Genomic DNA, 25,018 nt, shown 5'->3' with positions numbered 1-25,018 from the left:
TACCAAACTGTCCAACGAAGAACAGTCTCCAAGCTCTGTAAATACACTTCGGTGGTTGGAGAGTAAGGCTTTCCCTAGATTGACCAACGAAGGTCGTGATATCCTCAATAGACCATTTATGGAGGAAGAAGTCCGACTTCACATAAAAAAGATAAAAAATAATAAAGCAGCTGGCCCTGATGCCCTCCCTGGGGAGGTCTATAAAGTACTTCAGGATGCTCTACTACCAAGACTATGCAAATTATTTAATTATGTGTACAGCTTAGAGGGTAGGGTCCCACCATCATGGAAGGAGTCCACAATTGTCCCTATATTAAAGCCAGGGAAGGATCCTCTTAAGGCGGACTCCTTTAGGCCAATCTCCCTGCTAAATGCGGATTATAAGATCTTCACTAGTGTTTTGGCAGGGAGATTGGCTGAGCTAGTTCCTCTTCTCATCAATTCTGACCAGAAGGGCTTTATGCCTGGTAGATTCATTCTTGAGCTGACTTCACAGCTGATTGGCAGTATTGACTTGGCAGTGGCACGGTCGGAGCCCTTGGCAGTGGCGGCATACGATGCCGCGAAGGCCTTCGACCGTGTCAACTGGGGATTCTTGTGGAATGTCCTGAACACTATGGCGTTTGGGACAATTTTTACTCATTCATTGAGAAATTGTTATGAGGGTGCCTCAGCTGCCATTTTATTGAACAGATTATTGACATCACGTTTCAGCATAAGGAGGGGGACTAGGCAGGGGTGTCCCATCTCGCCCCTCGTGTTCAATCTCTATATTGAGCCCCTGGCGGAGGCGCTGAGGATGGACGATGGGATAACACTGTTTAAAGTGAATGACTCTAGCTGTAAGCTTGCGTTACACGCTGATGACTTGATGGTTTATACCAGTAATCCGGTTGATGTTTTTCCAAGAGTGGAGGAGATAATGTCTGACTTTGGTCAGTACTCCGGTTACCAGATTAAGACCTTAAAAACGGAAACAATGTGTTGGGGGATAAACAATTGGGGAAGAGCTCAAAGTATTCAGTTTAGATACCTGGGTGTACTGATAACTTCTGATTTAAATAGTATACCCCAGATTAATATAAAGAGGGTAGCCAAGGACATTGATCAGCTGTTTCTGAGATGGCAGAATTCTCCTTTAACAATCTATGGCCGAGTAAATCTGGTCAAGATGGTAATTCTGTCCAAATTAACATATCTATTTACCACGATACCCCTGATTTTTCCTGATAAAATGCTGGGAAGAATTCAAGGAAAAATCTGAAGTTTTGTCTGGGCCAATAAAAATTCCAGGTTATCGTGGAAAATACTGAGAAGAAGATTGTTGAAGGGGGGACTTGCCCTCCTGGACGTTCTTTGGTATGCTTTTGCTTTTCAGCTAAAAAACATCCTTAGCCTTCTCTCTAATCCAGATGATTCCAACTGGGGGCAGATTCTGGGGATTATGGTTGATCAGGAAGGGGGCGGGTCCGGCTTTCTGTATAAGTTTGGTGCTCCAAGGTTCTACAAGAAGGTCCGCCTCAAGGTTTTGAAACTTGCTCTCTTGGTTTGGAGTAGAGTAAAGGCAAGATGGGGCATAAAATGTTATTCTAAGCGTGCTCCAATCTGGGAGTCTCCTGGTCTGCCATTATTCCTTAAGGATAGCCTGTCTGCTTCTATCAGGAGTGCAGGAATAAGAGTCTGGTCAGATCTGGTAACATAAGAAGGGGTTCTCCCCTGGGAGCTATTGCAGTTAAGGATTGGGGACTCCTTTTCTAGATTCAAATATATTCAACTCTGTTCCTGGTTCTCCGCCGAGAAGGTGAACATCGACGGTAACTGGGACATTGAATCAGCCCTCCAAACTCCTAGTTATAGGAAAAGGGAAGTGGGTTACTGGTATAGAAAAATGCTTGAGGTGGAGGAAGTGCAGGCACCCTCGCTACATCTTGTCTGGAACTCGTCTTCGTTAGAGGCCGCTTCAGGCGTATTTTACGAAACATCTCTTCAATACCTGTACAGATACGCTAGGTCCGCCTCTATTAAGAAAAATCATTTCTTTACTTTAAATAGGTTGTACTATACTCCCAAAAAACATAGCAAAGTTTGTCACACCGCCACCTTGTTGCCCTAGATGCGGATTGGCAGAGGCTGACGATATTCATGTATTTTATGATTGTTCCAGCTTAGGCCTCTTTTGGGCTAATGTGGAGAAGGCAATGGAGGGCCTCTATAAGGTTAAATTCAGTTTGAACACAGTTAGAATTTTTTTGGGGTTAGACACTGATCTTATTTTTGGGTTTAGGGAGACACAGGTGGCCTTATTTTCTAACCTTATTCTTTTTGATCGTAGAGAGATTTGTAAGATATGGAAAGATTCGAGCCCCCCCTGTATGAAAACTGGCTTAGAGCTGCACTGAGAATTGCACAATCGGAATCTGGCATGGCATATAATGTAAATAACACGGTGTGGGAGCCTCTGATAGAATGGGAAAAAGAAATGAGGCTGGTCTAAAGCCCCAGGGTCTTATGATTACACCATGCCCTGAACAAGGGGGCAGGCCGGGCCGGCCCTAGGCATAAGCAAAAACTTCAGCCCTGGGCGCCCAGGACAGAATGAGGGTTGCTAGTGTTTATTTGCATTTGCCAACGGTGAAATGAGGACTCCAAAAAAAAAAACTGCATCAATTCCATAAGGAATATTTGCACATCCTGAGGTTTATCACTGTTCAATAGGGCTGCTTCCATTGCTTGTAAACCCAAATTGTGGGGAATAGAGGTATATAAGGAATTGACATCGATGGTACACAAGAAAAAAGGTTGGTTGGGTTCTATCACAATGTTGTTGATCTTTGTCAAAAAATCTGTGGTATCCTGAATGTAGCTCAACATGCATCTTACACTTGGTTGTAAATGTTTATCTATGTAGATGCCGATCGGTTAGTGGATGGAGTTGCGAGTACTCACTATTGGTCGAAATGGTGGTCTGGTAGCATGTTTATGGATTTTCTGAACCATATGCAAGTATGGAATTTGATGGTGATCTCTCATTATGAACTTTTATTCCCATTCTGTTCTGCTTTTGAGGTTAACGGCCTTGTCAATTAGAATTTGCAAAACTCTTTGAATTCCACCGTAGGATCTGAGTTAATTTCCATATATAGGCATGTGTCCCTAAGGTGTATTGTCAGGTTGTCTATGCAGAAAGAGGTGTCAAGGATGACTAGAGCGCAACCCTTGTCCGCTTTACAAATCTTGATGTCATCATTAGCTGCCAGCTGGCTAGATCCTGGCGTTCTTGGTTAGACAAGTTAGACTTGTGAGACCTTTGTTCTTGAAAAATGGTGTGCAGATCTTTCTGAACAACAATTTCGTAAGTGTCAAGGATCTTGTGACCCATGGGTGCTACAAAAGTGCTTTTTGGTCGTAGGTCTACCAAAGTGCTGGAATCTTCACTAGGTTGAGGTTCGCAGATGTTCTTGAAGAAGTGTTTGAGTCTGAGTGATCTCATGAATTTATAGAAACAAACTTGGGTCTCCAGTTCATTAGATTTGTACGTAGGAACGAAGGTAATACTAATACCCTTCTGTAGTACCTTAATTTGAGTGACCGTGATGCCTGTTTTGGAAATGTTGATCACTAAGTTTTGTGACTCCTGGTCGATTTGGCCACTGGTTGTTGCGTGTCTTTTGTACTGGGTCCTCCTGAATCGACGGATTGGTCGGAACCTTGCCCTAATAAAGAAGCCTGTGTCACTTGAGCTGTAGTTGAAGTTCTAGGTTGATTATCTGTTTGCAAAGGGGTCTCCCGTGGTCTACCTCGTTGGGAATCTTTACGGGACGAGTCCTCCAATGATGAAGATTCGTCTTCTGTCGATCTGTTGTTAAATGATCGTTGTTGTCTTCTAGCAGTGTATATTTTTGCCCAATTATAGACTTCTCCTAATTTATAGTCCACAGTGTCTCTTTTGAATTTTCTCAATTTTCATTCATTAATTTCCTTGGTGTATCAGTCTAATTGGGAGTTAATGTGTTCTAATGTTTTATTCCATTCTTCAGATGATAATTTACTGCTGAGTTCTTGCTTCAATTGAGTTACTTCTCGGCGTCACTAGGGTTGGTGTCACCGGGTGCGGGTAACTCACCCCCTCACGACTTACCGCATGGACCATCTCACCCTCTGCTGCACCATCTCCCCTCTGCTGCACCATCTCTTCCTCTGTCCACACCATCTCCCCTCCGCCTGCACCATCTCCCCTCCGCCTGCACCATCTCTCCATCTGCCTGCACCATCTCCCCTCTACCTGCAACATCTCCCCCTCTGCCTGCACCAGCTCTCCCTCCACCTGCACCATTGCTCCCTCCACCTGCACCATCTCTCCCTCTGCCTGCACCATCTCTCCCTCTGCCTGCACCATCTCTCCCTCTGCCTGCACCATCTCCCCTCTGCCTGCACCATCTCCCCCCGCCTGCACCAGCTCTCCCTCTGCCTGCACTATCTCTCCCTCTGCCTGCACCATCTCTCCCTCTGCCTGCACCATCTCTAGCTCTGCCTGCACCATCTCTCCCTCTGCCAGCACCATTCCCCCTCTGCCTGCACCATTTCCACTCTGCCTGCACCATCTCTCCCTCTGTCCGCACCATCTCCCGACTGCCTGCACCATCTCCCCTCCGCCTGCACCATCTCACCCCCAGCCTGCACCATCTCACCCTCTGCCTGCACCATCTCTCCCTCTGCCTGCACCATTTCCCCTCCGCATGCACCATTTCCCCTCCGCCTGCACCATCTCTCCCTCTGTCCGCATCATCTCCCCTCCGCCTGCACCATCTCCCCTCCGCCTGCACCGTCTCTCCCTCTGCCTGCACCCTCTCTCCCTCTGCCTGCACCATTTCCCCTCTGCCTCTACCATTTCCCCTCCACCTGCACCATCTCTCCCTCTGTCTGCACCATCTCCCCTCCGCCTGCACCATCTCCCCCCCTGCCTGCACCATCTCTCCTCCGCCTGCATCATCTCCCCCCCTGCCTGCACCATCTCCCCTCCACCTGCACCATCTCCCCCCTGCCTGCAAATCTCACCCTCTGCCTGCACCATCTCACCCTCTGCCTGCACCATCTCTCCCTCTGCCTGCACCATTTCCCCTCCACCTGCACCATCTCCCCTCCGCCTGCATCATCTCCCCTCTGCACCGTCTCACCCTCTGCCTGCACCATCCTCTGCGTGCACCATCTTCCTCTCTGCCTGCACCATCCACCCCCTCTGCCTGCACCCCCTCCCCACCTGCTGCTCTTTTAACCCTTTCCTCGTCGCCTTCTTCCCCCCACCCCCACCCCCGATGGTTTCTCCTCCACAGGTTTTGTCTCTTATCAAAGTGACTGAAATAAACTCATGAAATGTGCTTTGAATTTGTGCACGTAAAACCGAGTGAAAAAGTTTAAATAGACACAGAAGACACACTTGCCCTCACCTTCGAGCACAGCAGGGACAGGGGGGGGGGGGGGGGGGGAAGCTGGCCAGGATGGGGCAGAAAACGTCTAAAATTGGGGTTTTACTGAAAAAACGTGACCAAAAAACATAGTGCGCCTTTCAGTGGATATAAACACAGGAGAAGCTTATTAACTAAAAGTCAAACTTAGTTTGCATTATAATACTGAGTAAGGCGTTTGCCTTGCTTCTCACTCAGCTCTCAGAGTCTCACCTCAGGAACGACCAGCTTGTTCTGCGCATTAGTCGTCTGTCAAGCATGCAAGAGGGGTTCTGAGTCTAGGGTGGGCAGGCGTCACAGGGCTGACATGAAGAAATCCACTCGTGGACGTGAAATGTAACATTGGCAAAGCGTCCTTCTGAGGCCTAGTCAGGGCAACTGAATCCTGGGACCCTGTGACAGTGAGTACAGCGCGCTGGTGGCTGCAGGAACTGACTGCGGCTGCGCTAATCTGTTGATCCGATCCCGCGCAGCATGAGCCCATCAACATCAATTAACTAACAGAGGGGGGTGTGGCTGATACTCACTAATGACGTCAAGGAGTCTGGGAGAGCAGCCTCTGCGCTAGTCAGAGAGGCACAACGTTTCATTAGGCTCAGGTTTCCTCCTGATTATAAAGCAAAGCAGAGTAGAGGTGAGGTGAGGCTGCAGAGCTCAGCTGTGTTACACAGCGTAACGGTGTCACCCCATGCAATGGTGTCACCCCATGCGATGGTGTCACCCGGTGCGGTTCCGCACCCCCCGCATGCCCCTAGTGACGCCACTGCCTCTAGCTCCTCAAGCAATTTGGATAATTCCTCAACAATTAAGAGAATTAAGTCAAGAGAGCATGTGTTTAAAATGCCATACCATTTTTCAGAGAAGTGTGGATAAATTTCGCAGAAGGTGGATTTGAGGGGGATACGCAAACCCCTTGGTATTATCTGGACTCAATGATATCTGATGAGAGTACTTGCATGCAACCGCTGATTGATTTCTCTCTTAGCTGTATAAAGCAACTGGCGGATATTTGATTGTACAGATCCGGTACTAAATGAAATGCATTCTGGCTCCTGGATAAGCAAATATATTCTGTCAGTGTCTTCTGTAGTGAACTCAAATGTGTCAGCCTTGTTACTTGTTAGATTAGCAATATCTGTGTATGACATGATTTTTTCGTGGGTACAATGCAGTGTGGACAGAGGCGACGAAAATTATTTTTTTTTGAACCACTGCACTCCTAGTGTGTCCTAGTATAAGCCAGTTAATGGAGATTACTCGAGGTTAGGGTGCTCGGGATGATCATCTCCTAGTCCCAGAGGTGCTGAATATACGAAATGTCTGAAAAATGTTACGCAGTGTAAGGTTAAAGTCTCAAGCGCTCCTTAGGCGTTAAAAGTGCTAAATTCTTAAGGATAACTTTAACAAAACGTTATTTTCTCAAGGTTGAAATCAAAGTTTAATTCAGTTGATGGAAGACATCATATTGTGTCATATGATCAAACATCCATGGTGAATCAATCCAGTTTTGAAACATCAAAAAAGATTGTATTCCATTATCCATCGTCGTTACATTATTATACTGTTACATTATAAACTGTCAGCCACATGCATCAAGTTAAAAACCGGTCGCAAACGGGCAGATTCTCAGAAACTGCCCCTTTGCGACCGGTATTTTTGCATTTGGGATGCATCATCCCAAATGCAAAAATCACAATTTAAGGAATCTCTAAATTGAGATTCCTTAAATTGCGTTTGCATTTAAGGAATCCCAAATTGAGATTCCTTAAATGCAATGCATCAAAGTAAAATAAATTGCGATTTCGCTAATAGGAGTAGCAAATTATCATGAAGTTGAACTTCATGGTAATTTGCAAAAACTTTGAAAAAAGCACTTTTGTGCATTTTTCAAAGTTTCATGTTGCCCACACACATGCCCTTAGGGCATGTGTGTGCGCAACATATGTGCACAGATCAATTTCAGGGGTGCAACAGTGTGTCCTTTTGACAGCCTTGAAATTTCATTCTCAATTTGCGATTCTCTAATTGAGAATCTCAAATTGAGAATGTCTTCCCATTCATTCCTATGAAACTCTAGGCCCATAAGAATGAATGGGGAGGTATTCCTTAATTGCGATTCGCAATTTGCGAGTCGCAATTAGGGAATGTTTAGAAATCGCAATTTTTTAAGTGATTTCTGCAATGCATAGGCTTTTGCGATTCCTTAAATGCGATTCCTTAAATATCGCAATTTAAGAATCGCAAAAGCCAACATTGATGCATGTGCCTGTGTATCCCCTATGCATTTCGAGCATAGCTCTTCTTTATCAATACCAAGCTTATTGAAAACCAGTTAGTGATTTACACCAAGCCCACTGACCGCAATAACTATCTTCACTTCAGAAGCTTTCATCAAATGAGTTTGAAAAAACACTTGCCCTATTCTCAACTGCTTTGAGCTAAGAGAATCGCATCTACTCAAAAACTATTTACAGAAAATTGTTCCAAGATAGTCAACAAATTTCATTAAAGAGGTTATCCTAAAAGCATTACTCAATTGGCAGAAAACAGAGTAAAAATTAAAGATAGTTCACAATTGTTATTATCCAAGGTTCCAACAGAAATCACAAACACACTCTGTATTTGTTTCTAAATACTCGATGCAAAGTTTGAAGATCAAGCAATCAATTTGAAAACATTGGCAGCTGTTACAATTGGAGTAAGACTTCAATAACATCTTCCAAAATTTTCCCATATTCGCTTACCAACATTCCAAAAATATCCAACAACTCTTGAAAGCACGCGGAAGTACCATTGAAACTACATATAAGGGGACAGTTCCATGCCACAATTTTGGCAATTGTAACAGCATTATAAAAGGCACCACAATACCACACCTGACCCAGGGAACTCCCACGAAACTGAAAGTCAATGCAACATGCAACACCACCAACGTTGTATACCTTCTCAAATGCCCATGTGGCCTACCGTACGTGGGTAAAACAGAACGTAAGGTAAAAATCTGATTGACTGAACACCGTAGCAACATTCCCACTAAAAATCTTAAATCCTGTGTGGCAGCACATTATGTTAATCACTCTCACAATGTGATCCAGATTCGGTTCTTGGTTTTGGAGGTTGTAAATAAGATAGAAGTCAGAGACAATAAAAAGTTCCTGTTACAAAGAGAACTGTAATGGATACACAAACTGAATGCCCTACAACCGAGAGGGCTCAATGAGAGATTTGAATTCAGTTGTTTTCTGTAATACTTTTGTAGAGTTGCAATCCTGACATTATTTTTCTCTCTATCCTTGCATAAATGTCATTGTGTTCTCTACTTCTTCATTCTTTTTCTTTATTGCATTTTCTTTTTTGCATTTTCTGTACCTTTTTACATTTGTACACCACATTAAAGCTTTTGCGTTTCATGCTCACTGTCAATGTTTTTCTCTTTCATCCCTTTTTGCATCAGTACCTCACATTAACGCTTTTGCATTTCATGCTCACTGTCTATGTTTTTCTTTTTCATCCTACTACCGACTTTTAGTTTAGTTTCCTTTTTATACCGTTTTTTTCACACCCGAGTCTTGTTTTATCCTTCATCTGTCCACCTGTTTCTTTGTTAAGATTTCACTTCAGTCTTTTGGTTCGCGAGTGTAGCGTCTTTTTTCAGTTTCTTCTCTCTGTAATCGGGTCAAGCACAGACCGCTTTCTACTTTGAGCTCTTGCTTTGTTTCATTGACTCGCGTCTTTATTAACACCTCGCGTCTTCCGGGTTTTTACAAGAACACGCTGACCCCAGTTAACTTGGAATCAGTCACATTTTTGCACCTTGGTACACGTTTACCGTGTTACGTTAAGGTAAGCGTCTACTGCACTGGGCTTTACCTTCACTTTTCTGAAACCGGCATCGACAGGCACTTATTGATACGGGATAGACGTGTATCGCACAATTCGCACTACGGTTTTAGATACATTTCTTGCACCTCAGTTGCACTGCGGTTTCTTTTAATCACATACCTAACTCTTTCACTTGTGTTTCCCTTGTAGTGCTTCACATGAATCTGGTAGCCGGTTACATGCCGCCATTTCTGCTTTACTCAAATACTGCAGCATTTTCCAAACTTTGTGCTCAGCACACTGAGCTGCACTCGTTTTTTTATTTCTTTTATTCGTAGTTCACACCGTGTTCCATCTGCATGATTATACCAACTAGCACTTTATGTGCCATGTATATACCTCAGTTCTACATGCATTCTTGTTCCCTATGGATTAGCGATACATGTTTGTTTCGTTTGTTTTCTTGTAGAGTTTTCCCCTGAAGAAGAGCTATGCTCGAAATGCATAGGGGATACAGTTTATAATGTAACAATGTAATAATGATGGATAATGGAATACAATCTTTTTTGATGTTTTGAAACTGGATTAATTCACCATGGATGTTTGATCATATGACCCAATATGATGTCTTCCACCAGCTGAATAATAAACCAGGATATGAGGCTTAGATGAGTCTAAATGGAACTTCCTCGCTAAAAACTCTCCTCAAGCCTCTAAAACTTCTACAAGCCGCCTCCGTACTTTCCAGTTAGATATTGGTGGCTGAGCTAAATAAGGACAACGACTTCCACTGAGAAAATGCAAGCAGTCAAGCATGCAAAGAAACAGGGGAAAAAGGGGACTCTAGACATTGCTATGACTTGAAGTGTTTTAGCAGTGATATCCAGCCACATTAAGCTTCGCAAATAAACAAAATTGGGAGCCTCAGAGAATGTTTTGGTGATCAGAGAACTACAGCCGGCAGGGAGAGCAATAGGCTTTCCTCTGGGTGGAGAAAGGTCACAGGAATGTTGCGGAGGTGGCTTATGCAGTGACAGATGTGGCTTGTGACTTCTACAGGCATTTTCCAGCGCTGGTCTTAAAGTACAATCAAGCGGCTCTCAAGGGATCTGGCAATGAGGATTTGGTCTGCTACTAAACATCGGATCAACCACTTCTTGTGAATAAAAGTTTCCAATCTATATTATGTTTGTAGCTGAAATATATATAAAATAAATATCCATACTAGATTGAATACAAAAGTTTCTTTGTCCTGCTTAACTGAAGAGGCACAAGAGTGTAATGGAAGGACTATTTGCCTGATTCAATGTCACATTTGGTTGGTTTTACATTCTAAAGATTAGAACATGTTTACCACAAAGTACTTGTGGACATTATTGGGAATTTAAAGATTGCTGCCTCATTCTGACCAAAAAATGTAGTCACTGTTACTTCTTGAACTACCATGGAGTCCAACCCACTACAGAACTACTCCATAATTCAGCACAAGTGTTAAAAATAATTAGGATGGTACTGCACTGCTTCAGAAATTAGTCAACCAAAACTAACATTGGTGCAAATATATAAACCTACACAAATTTCAAGATTTGTAATGTCAGGAGTCAAACACAATACCCAGTCATAAGGATCAACCAAGACCAAACAAACTAGTTGAACAGTGTGTTTGCCATTTAGGTTAACCATGCAACTCTCAGACTCAGAAGACAACATCTTTCTTCAGGATCGTGACCTCAATTAGGATCCTGTCTCTGTATTCAACCATATGAGACTCATGAAAGTCAATGGTCCAACCTGACATTGCATCAAACTAACCAATTATTTTACTGTCCTAAACCTTGTCCCTTTTAAATAATTCAGATATTTAAAATTAGGACCCAATACTTGTTGATTCAGTCCACCTCTATATTCCCTTCACTTTAGACATTTAACTGTGAAACTCACAGGTCAACCCAAGGGACAAACACACTAGGTCAAACATTGAAATAGACCTGCCTGAAAATTGTGTTGTGCTCACTCGGCAACTTTGAGCGACCTCTAAGCTGAGAAGGACTCTAATAATAAAAATACTAATTAAACTGGTCCTATCAACATTGACAAGGAAAAGGCAAAAATATATACTGCAGGTTCTAAGAAGCAGTTAAACCTAAAGGGCATGTATCCCAAAGGGACATGCATGCTTACGAAATGTGCTTTCACCAAAACCCACCTCCATATCTCTGAACTACGAAGCTAGGTTATACCTTGCGCAAAGCCAATACATTAGTAACAGATCCCATTACAAATTGCTCCAGGGAACAAAAAGCAATGGCCACCCACGTTCCAGATAATCCTCTGTGTAAAACACAGCGAATAAGCAATAAACAAATTGGTCCCGAGCACAACACAAAAATTTTGTTTTTAGAGTATATCAAGTCAAAGAAAAAAGAGCTTATATATTGAATACCGAAGATGCCGACGGGAGTACTCTACTAGAAACAAACGTGTTTCCCTTTGGATTGGATCGGACTTATAGTCCTTTTTGAGATATCTACCTATTATTGGAACAGATGACTGATACATGATTTTTACGAGGAAAATCGACTATACTTAGTTTCAAGCTGTATGAGGCAACAGACATGTCATACTTGGAATGTGGTGAACTCTATCATGAAGATTAATTGTGCCCTAATGAAGTCATTGGGTGATTGTTCTCCGAGACGAAACATGTGTCAGCTTTTTGGCTACATTATGTATGATTTCAATCAACTTATCAACAAGAATTATCATTCTTTAAAATCCAACGATTGTGAAGAAAAAATAAAGAAAAATTAAAGAATTTACTGTTTGAACTTTTGAAAATCAGATATATTCTTGGATTATCTTTTTTCTTTGACTTGATATACTCTAAAAGAAAAATTGTTGGTGTTGTGCTCGGGAACAATAATTTGTTTATCACCTCCATATCTCATCGAATCCACTGTAGATCAATATGACTCTCATTGTCCCCCACATTTCAGTCCAAACAAATGTCTAACTCTGCATTCTGGTCAAAGTGCTAGAGTGTTACATGAGTGTTCCTTTTCTCTGGTAGTTTTGAGCTGCCCCCCAAGCAGCCATACTCAAGGGCTGGACATTGCATTATAAGATGGTTCACGTCCTTGCCCATTGTCAGAAGTATAACGTATTGGCCAGAGAAATTGTCAGGTAACCTGCATAGAACTGGCACATGTGGAATCTGTTAGAAATCTGGCTGCGCAAATGCCAATGATGATGGAGTAGGAGGCGCCATGTCACAATGGTATAAAGAATAGTATTAAATCAAATTTACCCTTAAATATTGGAACCACTGCTCAGTTATAGCATTAGGGATAGTTGTTTTTTGGTGTCTATTTAGTAACAAGACAGAGAACAACTTGGTCAGCAATCTGGCTGTCCTCTCCCACGAATTGCTGTGGGAGGAGGACCATGGCAGCTGCTGGCTAATGTGGGAGCAGAAATCCATACTGAAACATGTTCCCAAACATTTATTAAAGTAATTTGTGAGGCTGCTCTCTTCCACAGAGCTATATAAAAAACACATTATAATCAAGCACTTGCAAAGCCAATAGGTCTTGCCTTTGTCGAATCTACAGGTTGTGGCAATGTTTTCTCCAGCTTCTACTGCAAATAATTCAGGCAACTATCTCCCTGATATCTTCTGTGCATTGAGATTAACAATACAGGGCAGATTGTGGTACTGTGGAGCAGACAGCATTGCGATGGACAGCGAAGGTGGATTGGGAAGATGAAGATTCGGAGAGGGCACATTGTTTGAAAACACAAGTGAGTTAAAGAGAAGGGGGGAGGGACATCAAAAAGTAAAATATAGGCTGCCACAAAAAAAATGTTTTAAAGAGGGGGGATGGGTCACGCTGAAATGTTGAGTGGGTTAAAGACAAGGGGGAGTGCTGAAAAGAAAAATATGAAGAGAAGAGTAGGGTCGCACCAAAAAGTTAAAAAGAATATCTGCAGAAGCAAGTGGCCAGTGTAAGGGCACAGGCCACCGGAAGGAGTACTTGGTCCAAGCTCTACAGATGAAGGATCAACTCAACGGCTAGGATGAAACCAGAGCCCAGGAGGACCTGCTGATCAATAGGAATACTGGAATTGAGAGTGACGTGGGAGTCCACCATTGGTAAGTTAAGGTAAGTGTTGGTTGGGCTCTAAACCCTTTTTAAGGCTTTTGTTTATTTACAAGCGCTGTGCAGGGGAAACCTAGGAAGTAGGGCGCCAGACATTAATCTTTTTTTTTTAAACAACTGTCTGCTGCTGTTCTCAAACACCAGGACAGATTTTTTTAAAACAGAAACGTGGATTGATGGTGTTGAATGCACTCAGCAGAATTCTACGTGAGGTTGGTTTGGATGCATGAAAACTGGCAAATGGAATAGGCAGAGCTCACACCCTGTGCCTAGTGATAATTTCACATGGCCAATGGTAGCGTGCTCTGGGTGTGGGGACAAGGACTATTTACAGTATGTGGTTGACGGTCATGTAATGCACTGGCAGCCAACTGCGGAAAGGTTAGTGCATAGGTTATGGGATGTGAGTAGTGGGTGCAGAATTCTTTCAGCATGGATTTCACTTACGGCTTTGTGAATAACTGAAGATATGTGTTGTGATGTTGTCGACATGAGTGGATATATTATTTGTCTGGGGTCACACCATACATTCATGGTCCACTGAACATGGCCACAGGTGGTGCCAAGTAGGTTACGAGGTGTGGGTATAGACACAGGCTGTGGCCAAGGGTCATATCTTGTGCTGAGTAGTCTCATATGGCCCATATGAATTTGCTGCCTCTCCCCTGGAAATCTTCACATTGCCCTAGTTAGAGGATGCACCCACTGGTAGTGAAAGAGACTGGATATGGATAGCAAGAGAAGAACTCAGGAGACAAGTCATATTCTCTTCTCAACCTATGCCTCATATGTGTTGTAGGTGCTATGGCTGAGAAAGTGAATGCAACTCCTGAAATTAGCATGCGCATAGTCTAAGACATCTGTCTGAAAAGGTCAGGGTGGGACCACAATGTACCCCCATCACTGGTTTCTGTATTGTGTTACAAGATGGGATTCCACCCTAATGCCCATAGTTGAAACATCCCAATAAAGAAATGTGCAGCACATCTGTACCTGTGCATATCCAGGGAGCTCCAGCTTTTCTGCAATACCAGCTACTTAGGTTCAATGAAATTCATCCCATGCTACAAATCTTATATTAGTGGCACCTCATTAATATAATTAGGTAAATCAGAGGGCACATGGGGCACGTTCTGCACTGTACACATCCACTTCCAAGGTCAGTAGCCCACTTCTCCTATGCAAGCACAATTTCTATTATAGTGGGACTCAAAATAGAGTTCCACAAAAAAGAACTTTTCTTCTCATTGCTGACAGAGCTGGATTTGTGTTCTGACACACAAAAAAACCAAAGGTACATTCTCTTACTGATGTAGAACCTCTTACCTCTTTGCTTTCTGCAGCCCACAAGATGGCGCTATTGTTGATGAATAGGGTTGCTCCTGCTGGGGCACTAGAGTCATATTCTCCAACCTTCACCTGCTTGAAGGTGCCTTGGTGACTGCGCTGCCAGTTCACAACATCATACCGTGCCGGCGGATTGCCGTGCCTATCGAAAAAGGTCTTAGTGCTTCCATGCAGGCGGATATTTTTGATGTAGTGAAGAAGCTGGACCAGAACAAAGGATTGAGACATTTTAGGTGACTGCATTATGATGGTTGCAGAGACACAACATGGGTAATGATGACCATTTTCCATAAGCTACTCTACCAAACATAGGCGACAAGAAGGGTATGAAAGAAGACACCTTAAGCATGCCACTAAAATCCACAATTGTGACTGACCCGCTTTACACACTTCAAAGGCTATTGTGCTCTAATATGATAAACCTAAATATCAATCGTAAATTATACTACCCTGTCTTTGGTTTCGATGATGAGTGGACTAATTCGGCACAGAGCACAAATTAGACACTCAACATAAAAGAGGCATATATCTCGCACCCCTTCTTTGGTGTTCACCTGATTCCTTTAGAGGACAGTGTAAGGGAAAATTCCTTAAGGTGGAGCCACAGCTGGCTTCAACATTGAGAAGACTGTTTTAATGACAGTTGATGCCACCAGAAATGGTTCCTGGGAAGCTTCAGGATTTAGGGTGGGCAGCCTGCCATCATGTTGGTGGTGCCACTGCTGTGTGCAAGTGACTTTTAATTCATAGCAGTCTTGCACAGAAAACCATGAAAATGTCTCTGGCAAGCAGGGAGGAAGTTTCAGTTACACAACAGACATTAATAACATGGATATTAAGGCTTAACCCCCGCTTTTTATGTACCTTTCTAGTTACCACATATGGGATGTTGACCCTTCTGTCAGCAGGGGTTAAGGAGGACTTACAGTTGTTGCAATTCCTTCTTGAACCATTCAATGGCATTCCACTGCTAATTCTATGTGAGACAGAGTGAGCTGTGCAGATTTTCTCTAATGCAGCAGGAGGCATAGGTGTGTACTGGTGGGGCCTTTAGTGTGCAGAGGAGTGGCCAGCTGATTGGAAACATGGGGACTGTAGTATTGTTTATTTGGAGTTTCTTCCACTGTTAGTGGCTATCACCCTATGGGTTGATGAATTGGCTCATTGGAGAGTGCTTATTTGAACTGATGAATTTGCAGTGGGGCAAAATGTGAACAGGCAGTCGGCCAGAGATTCTCAAGTGTTGAGATTGTTACGAGCTTTTGTGATGGGCCATTTATAAACATGATGTTTTGCTTAAGGCACGTCATGTCCCAGGAGTGGACAATGACATTGCGGATGCTTTGTCTATTGACAGTGGGAGAGATACTATGGACTGGCCATGGAGGCAGACTGATACAAGACACCAATGTTAGTGGCACTTTGGACCACAGGGAAAGGAGGATGTTATAGCTGGTGGTAGGGTTGTTGACTGACTCCACAAGGAGAATGTATACGTAGGCTTGAGCAGAATCCTCGGAATCAGGTGCACAGAGTAGGGTAACTGGGTGATGGAGAGCAGAAGATGTGGTACAGTTTATTTTGTCATTGACAGAAAAGAGAGTATTAAGGGTCACAATTGCAGGAAAGATAGTGGGCATAGCATTTAAGTGTAAGCTGCTGTGGGGCTATGCGCCTTCCATCAGGGAGCTGGGAAAGAGGATTCAGGAAGGTTGGGCCAGTGAAGCGGGCTATTCAGGGCCTAGGAGAAAGCCGTTGACATGCTAATTGCTTGACAAGGTCATACGGATTCTTCCGGCAGTGTGTAAGGGTAATGAGGAGACAGTGCAATTTACCACGCAAATGACATGGATTTGTTATGGGTTTTTTAAAGTGTCTTAATTGTTGGGACTAGAGGATGTCCTGGGGTGAACTATAATGAAGTTGTGAGAAGTCAGATTGAGTTGCAAATGTTGTTTCACAAGTCTAAGATATATCAGAGGGCATCAGGTAGGAGGGTTATTTTGTGGGCGTATCCTTTAAAAAAGTTTTGCCCAGTCTACTGGGGGGGACAAGCTGCTGGCTACAAGGGGAGAGTAATGTGGGATATTTTGGTCTAAGTTTGACAGCATTTCAGCTGCTAGCAGTTTTGAGTAAGAATCTGGTTTTATTGGGATGTGCGGCTTGGGAATACGGGACACACTCTTTTTAAATTGGGGTAGTAATAGAGGCAGGTAAGAGAAGTTGGAACTGAGTGGACATTTTGCAGCTGGGGCAGTGGTCCTCTGATTGTTATAAGAGGTATGTGGGAAATGACAGGGAGGAATCGTGACCTTTACTTTTGGTTGCTGATTTACTGCAGGCTTGGTTCCTTGTGCGGAATTCGAGGATCTATCCATCTGGATCGTGGGCCATTTTTTTGTAACATGGGAGAAAAGTCAAGCTGTGCAGAGGGGCAATGAAATCAGTTTAGGTTTTGACCCTCTGTAGTACTCTGTTATTTGGCCGGGAAAGAGAGGTACATGATGGAAGGAATTGCTGACAAATTTAAACTGGTTTTTGGTGGGTAAATGATGTCCTGATGTGATGGTGATTCATCTTGGGGAAAAACTACTTCTCAGTTGAAAAAGGTTTTGCGTTGCTGCGGTCAACTAAAAGGTATCTAAAGAGATTAAGCAGCAATGGGCAGGTTGTTTTGTCACTTGGACAGAGTTTATTCCCAGGTTGATATGGTGGGGTTCCCAGAGGCCCTCAGCCATTGATAAGGCTCGATGAAAGGTCAATAAATAGATGAGGAATTTTTGTAGGAATGAGGGGTTTGGCCGGCATGCGGATCAGAAGTATGATAGTGCTGAATTTTTACACTGGGATGGTGTGCATCTTTCCCAATACTGTATTGATCTGTATCTGTTACAATTAAGGGAGTTGTTGGCAGTCAGAGAGGATATTAAATAGTTCTAGATATTGAGTGATGCTCTTGGCAGCAGTATTGTGAGGCAGAACAAATCTGGGGTTAAGGCCTTTTTCTGAGTGGTGGTTGCCCTAGACTTTTGCATGGATTTAGCTACTTTTATTGTTGCCATCTGTGATCCAAGTGGAAAGGGAGGGTGTGAACAAGCTCGCACCTTGGCTAGGTAGGACGTGAAAGATTAAACGTTACAGTAGGATGTAGATAGATACAGGGTTAGGTTAGGTGGGGGGCATTTAGGGATGTGGGTAGGATAACTTACAGGTGACATTTCTGTATAGTGAGGCATTAGTTTTGCAAGGTGGAATTCTTAGGGAAATGTGCAATGTGCAACTGTTTCAATAAAAGCATCCTTTTTCACACAAAAATCTTGGTCAGTGGTCTGTGCTGTACCTCTATCACCTAATACGGATTTGAGGACAAATAGGGGGATGTATGCCTTCCAGGATGTTTGGGGAGTGCTGCTGTCTGGTCGACAGCTGTAGGTCTTTGTGCCACTTTCAGTAGGGCGTTGAGCAAATCGGCCATAGCACCAGTCTAATTGGGCTATGTGTCCCCATTTTGATGGTAGGTGACCTGGTAACTGGTAGGGCCTTGGTAGAGGCAAAACGTGTTGCCCACTCCTAATCCATTTTTTCTGGCACTTTAGAGACAATTCCTTGATATTTGGTTGCATAGCCTTGCAGGGTGCTTTATATTGGAAGTGGTGCACAGGAGACAATAGGAAGTATTGTTGTTGCTTGGAGACAGGTGCAGTTGGTGGTTGGTTGAGAAGTTTGCATGGGTTTTGCAAATCTTATTGTTGTTGCCATTGGCAAACTAGGCTGAAATGCAGGGTATGAACAAGCTCACACCTGGATGAGGCAGGAAGTGAAAATTTACATTATTTGAACTTAGGTTGCATATATGTCAATAGATGCAGTGCTAAGCAGCAGGAGAGGTGATTTGATGAAAGAACAAGTTAGTAAGTCAGTTATTAATTCGCTTTAGTATTAGTAAGCATGGGCGAATTTTGCGAATCTCGCGTTCGCGAATTTTGCGGATTTGCGAACTCGCAATCCGCAAAATCCACGAATTCTCGCGAATTTGTGGATTTTTTTTTTTTGTGTTTGCGCGGGTTTCTGCCAGTTCGCGAGGGTTTTGTACACTTTCGCAAATTGCGAACTTACCTGTCGGGTCGCAAGTTTCGCGAACTTGTTGTTTCTACGTGTCCAGCCTGTTTGGGACACTCTTCTTCATCACTGCCACTCTCTGTCACCACTGCCACTCTCTGACTACTCATGCCACCCTCTGGCCCACCCATGCCACCCTCTGTTTCATCACAGCACCCTCTGGTTGTCCAGTCAGTGTACATTATTGTGGCAACGCAAGCACACCTTCCCTGCCTCAAGTGACCTGAATTAATTTGGGGCTGATTAATGTGTCACAGAATATTTTTTTAGCTGGCACCTGCTTCCTTAGTGCTTCCTGATTAGTGATCTTTTGTACTTGCTAAGTGCTTTCATTGTTGCAAAATTAGTTACAACACCTGCCCTGCCCCAACTGACAATAATGAATTAGGGGCTGATTAATGGATTTGAACTTCCAGCCTGGCTCCTGCTTGTCTCCCTTAGCTGTAATTCAGGACCTTTGTGGCATATGTGTAACTATTCTGAGGTTCAGAGCAGGGTCACATAATAGTTGCAACTGGCAACTGAACTCTGGAGGGGCCCCTCAGGAAGCACTACAGGAAATGGCTACTAATGATGAGCCTGAACTTTTGAACCTGGTAAGTAGTTTCAGTTTTGCTAAAATCGTATTTCTGCAATTTTGCACTTATTCGCGGGGCGCGAAGTTGTACTGGGAAGCCGCGAACTCACGCGAACAGTGCGAGCAGTGCGAGCAAAATCCGCTGCTCGCGGATTTGCGGATTTTGCGGGAGATTCGCGAATCCCGCGGATTGCGAATTTACCGAAAATCCGCAAAATCCGCGAGCGAAACGGATTTTCCGCCCATGCTTAAGTATTAGTCACTGACATAAAACCGCACGGTGATCAGGTGTTACGACATACTCTTAAGGCATTATTTGGGTATTTGGATTTTTCTATGCTCATTTAATGTGGTGATTCGATGACACAGTATACTATAAGGATACCATTTGGGTACTTGTTTTTTTCTTTTCTCACTTCTCTTTGCTGATTAATTCCACTGTGACTTTTCAACTTTCAAGCATGATGAATTCAAGATTGAGGGCCACATAGTCTAAGGAATCTACCATTATGCACTTTAAGCAGCATGGCTTTATTGTATTGATGGTCAAAAGCGTTGATGTTAGACAAATAACAACAGTAAATGTAGATGTTAGTTGTGAATTCCTCCAAATTGATGCATTATTATTGTATTCTTTTTGTTTAGAGCAGCCCCTGAAGAAATGCATTGGGCATATTGCTATAGGAATGGAATATGACACAAGAATCCATTGTTGTTATAACAAAAAGTATGTAATGAAATTAATGTCATAAACAAGTAACAGATTCAATCTATTAAATTAAGAAAAATTACGATTATTTTTTCATAAAATGAGTGAATAGACAAGAAAACCATGAAAAATAAATTGAAAGGTACAATATAGATAAATTATTTTTTGAAAGGGAATCATATTGAATGATATATTCTTTCTAGTAGTGCTGAGTCCAAGATATCAGTAATTCTTGGCTAATCTTGTCATTTTGATACACTTATGATAGACATCATACGTTTCGGTCAAGCACAAAACTGAAAAGTTAATAACATTCGTTTTTACGAAATTGATAAGAAAGGAGTGCACAATACACTTGTATATAATAGAAATAAACAATTCCATACAACACAATTCAGTCTGTTTCAGCTGCAGTAAAATTTGCACAAATGCCTTGCTATTTTTTCCATTTCCATACTGGAATGCAACCAAAAAATGCCACCACTGAGTGTGGTATCATGTGATTCTGAACAGCCTTTACAATAAACATATGCCAAACATAAACCACAGCACATTAGAGAGAAACCTTCTCATACATGAAATTCAGACCGTTTTTCCATATTGTTGTTTATTATGGACCCCCACAGCACTTAACACCACGATACACCAAACAAACTCAGAGTAAACTAAAATAGATTGAATACCTAACACACATCCATTCACCAGACAGCTTGGTTACATCAACATAATGGTGATATTCACACATACGAGCACATATTAACCCTTCCCATGCTTGTGACGGAACCGCTCCGTCACAAGCCACGGGTGAGCTGTGCTTGTGACGGAACGGTTCCGTCACGGCCCGCTCGCCGCGCCTGCGCAGCGCTGATTTCGCGCCTGCGCTGACACTTTAATGGGCGGGCGGGTTCATGACTGAACCGTTCCATCACAAGCACTGCTCGCCCGCGAGCCGTGACGGAGCGGTTCCGTCACTAGTATGGAGCCGCCGCACGGGTGCCCCACCCCTTTAGCTCACTAGGACTCCATTTTACAGTACAATACATGTAAAAACACACTGCAATCATGCCACGCAACTAGAAACACTAAATTAAGGTTACTTTGGATATGTGGGCGCTGGACAAGTTACCAACCTGAGATATGCTTTCACTAGATTCACTGACACCCTCAGTTCCTTGAATTGCATAAGAAACACAACCTAAAGATAGACTAAAACCCAGCACCAAACACATCATAAGGAGATGACTCAGAATCAGGTCTGTGATGGACACCTAGGAAATGTATAGAAAGCATCCCCGACATCCAACCTTCTTTGGACTCGCGGATTATGCAATATACATAGACACTAATCCAACATTGCTGTTCACATGAACAAAATATTTAGTATTTACTGCAGTTAATATGAGAATACATATTAGCACCTGCTATCATGTATTGAACTTTTTAAAATGCATTATTAGACATCGAAGGAATCTTTAAAAGGAAATCTTTTTTGTATGAATTGTTTTAATGCTGTAAATTTCATATTGCTGCTTTTATGGTTTTATAATTGACAAAAACCGAATAAAGAAATTTATATTATTATATTAGTAACGTGCCAGTTCTTACCTGCCATGGCTGATAATCTGTTATATTTGCACAGCTACCAAGATGGAAGGGTCCTTGACCCGGTACGCAGATGCTTAGGTCGTGTAAAGCCAACGCAGTGGCATACACTGATCTGTATATGTTGTAGGACACTGTAAAGCTGGTGATATCATTTTGGTACATTTCAAGACTTTCCAAATTCTCAGCCCCAGTGCACTGTCCACTGCTCATATCAGTAGCATTAAGAGTGGTGTTGTGATCCAGCCACTTGCAGCCAAAAGCATCTTCCCAGAACTCCGTAATAAATCCCAAAGAGCGCAATGGTTGGACACTGGTGAGATAATTTTTAAAGTCTGGCATCTCACCTCTGAAGGTTGCAAAGCCGATTGTGCCAGCGAGGATATCTGAATATTTTTCTATGGAAAGGATTGTTGATGTTGACCACGCCTCACTGGCAACCCAGATTTTCCCGGTGACATTCTGTTTCAGCAGTTCATCCAGAACTACAGCCAGATCAGGGTCAAATGAGAAGACAACAATGGCATTTGCTGTTGATTTTTTGATCACTTGGGTGATGTGCAGGGCATTCTTGTCAGCTTTATTTGATATGATATTTTCAGAGAATGCTATGCAAGCCCCAGCTTTGATAAGCTCATCCTGAAGTAGGCGTATCCCCTGTTGACCATAGTCACTGTCTTCAGCCAAAAGGCCCACCCAGACCCATCCAAAATGCATGACTAATTGGGCGAGTCCATTGGATTGATAGTCATCACTGGGGACTGTCCTGAAGAAGGAAGGGAACTGGATCCGGTCACTTAGGATGGGATTTGAGGCTGAGTAACTGATCTTGAAAAAGAGAAAATATATTTGTAAGGCACTCATTTTAGGTAACACGCGTCTTTGCAGTGCTTAACACTATTGACTAGTGAACCATTTGTGCAACAATTTTCTTAGTGTTTTCTCTCGTCTCATGGTGACTATTGAGCCAAAGGATTTCGTGCTCTGAGTAGTCCAGTGTATTAGACAATATGGAGGAAGGCTGCTCCTGGTGTCCCATGCACATTGTTCTAATATGCTAGGCCTATAAGGCCTTCCATTATCTGACATGTATTTCTTGTTGTGCATGATTATTATAAGTCACTACAACCTTATGATGGGGTTTTATCATTACTAACTATAATAGTTTGTCAATGTTTATATCTATGTCGCATGTATTGTAGTAGTTCCAACTTCTACCTTTTAGGAGCGCCCAATACTACTCTTTTATTTTACAAACAAAATAGGTGTTGTAGAAAAGTGCTATGAAACTACATTATCACATAGGACCATTTAGACCACACGTTATGATCACAAGACTGCCTTTCTCAGTCATTTCAGAATCAACCAATAGGCCATTGTATGGTGACTTCAGGCAGAAGAGATTGTTCAATCCCAGGAGAAGAATCTCCAAGGGCACTGGCACATGTCCCTGATACTCTGCTACAAATCTTGGGTTGGGGGACCAGAATATTGCAGTCAGAATATTGTCTGGCATACATTTTGTGTCCTAAATATAATTTACAAAAATACCAATGGAGTAAAAAATGGAAAATATACACCCAATACGATGATATTTTTGTAAATGATATTTAGGACGATAACATGTATGCCAAACAATGTTTCTGTATACAACATTCTGACGTTCAACCAACCATGGCAGTCGGTTATGCGAGTTACTTTATTTCATCTTTCACTGCAGCAGATTATGTAACTATTGGTAATTGGCATGAGGCTACATAAGAAGGAAAGTATATAAACTAATATTATGCTCACTTTCTTTATATTGTGTATGTTTTCCTATTTGCTATTGCCAATATATTTCTAGAACTCATTACCCTTTTTCTACATGCGGTTTGAGCAAAATGGTGTATGATGCAAGACCTTGGTATATAAATCCATAGGTTGTGAACTTCTAAGTTGGGTGCATCTCTGCAGTTCTAGTGCCGGGATGTCTAAGGGTGACAGATTGCGCTTGATAAATAAATATATTTCTTTGAATGCACTGTCCAGGTGGAAGACTGAAGGTAACTCGCCATCAATTTATTCGGTCTCTGTCAGGACTGATTGTCAAGCCACCAATGAGCCCTCCATCAGTTAAAATATGGCTGGGACGGGCCTTGGGGCAAATGTCCATTTTTATTTCTCCACATGGCAGCTAGGTACAAAGTTACTGCCTGTGGCCAAGAGGAATTTCCAGGGTGTGGCAAAAACCAGTAGCATGCAGCAATGGGAGCTACTGGGGTCATGGTCATCATTTGTGGAAGGCTTTTGAGTGCTCTCAAAAAACTTGCAGTACAAGAGGGTGAAGATCACTGACTGGGGAAGGACTACGCAGAAAGATATGTGGCAGCACGTGTGATATTTATTATTATTTTTAGTGTGCGCTGTCCTTTGCAATGATGAACCAAAGAGTGGCGAGACCTACATTTATAGACTTTGGAAGTCAAAGTGTGATTCTGAGCAAGTGTTGGACTGTAAAGAGGACTGTAAGTGTAGGGAGATATTTGAATAGGCTTTCTTCTATATAAAGAGTCAATTGGACATTTTTTGGGCGGGGTGGAGGGTCTCAACCAGTGTCTAGCAGTGAACAATATAGATGACATGTAATGGGTTTTAAGATGTAAGTATCCAAAGCCAGGATACTGGCATTCATTTTAGATTATTGCAAAAAACAATCGGTTTACAATTTGGTTGCAGGATAACTTAAAGAAAAAACAGTTTTTTCCAGAGCTTGTTATTGCAGGATATTGTTGAGTATTAATTGATATAAAAAATCTTGTGTAGAAGGTAACTTTTACTGTATGGAGTGTAGCTCAACAACTATGGGCCTCATTACGAAGCCAGTCGGATGCTCATGTTGGAAACGGGCTGCCTGGCATGGAGTCAGCAAACCCGCTTCCCAAATTATGATGCGACTGTGGTCCGAAAGTCTATTTTTCCTATTGTGGTTTGCGACATAGGAAATTGACACTTTTTAAACATCCATGCAACATGTGGCAGGCAACAGGGGCATGGGGAGCAGGGCCCCTGCTAGGGACCCCAAAAGACACTTTTCACCAGCCTTTTCATGGCGGAAGAACCGACATGAAAAGGCTGTCGGAATGGTGCATCGTATTCCCCGTGGCGGTGCACTGAATCCATTTTGGAGATTATGATCTGCTTGCCACCTCGGCGGGCTCCTTGAGCCTGTCGGAGGTGG

At 42.8% G+C, this 25,018-nt stretch overlaps 1 protein-coding gene across 1 annotated transcript in view; it reads right to left on the bottom strand.

Moving 5' to 3' along the window:
- LOC147678553 (extracellular calcium-sensing receptor-like) overlaps window positions 1-25,018 on the bottom strand; it is a 60,528-nt gene that overhangs the window by 13,514 nt on the left and 21,996 nt on the right. The window contains exons 3-4 of the mRNA XM_086945688.1: window positions 21,802-22,626; window positions 14,771-14,992 (exon numbers count right to left, since the gene is read on the bottom strand). Of these exons, the coding sequence (XP_086801814.1) occupies window positions 14,771-14,992; window positions 21,802-22,626 (1,047 nt within the window). The remainder of the gene's footprint in view (window positions 1-14,770; window positions 14,993-21,801; window positions 22,627-25,018) is intronic.

Source organism: Lissotriton vulgaris, chromosome 12, assembly GCF_964263255.1.
Source record: "Lissotriton vulgaris chromosome 12, aLisVul1.2, whole genome shotgun sequence".
Lineage (NCBI taxonomy): Eukaryota > Metazoa > Chordata > Amphibia > Caudata > Salamandridae > Lissotriton > Lissotriton vulgaris.
This window is presented reverse-complemented; position numbering and strand designations above follow the sequence as displayed.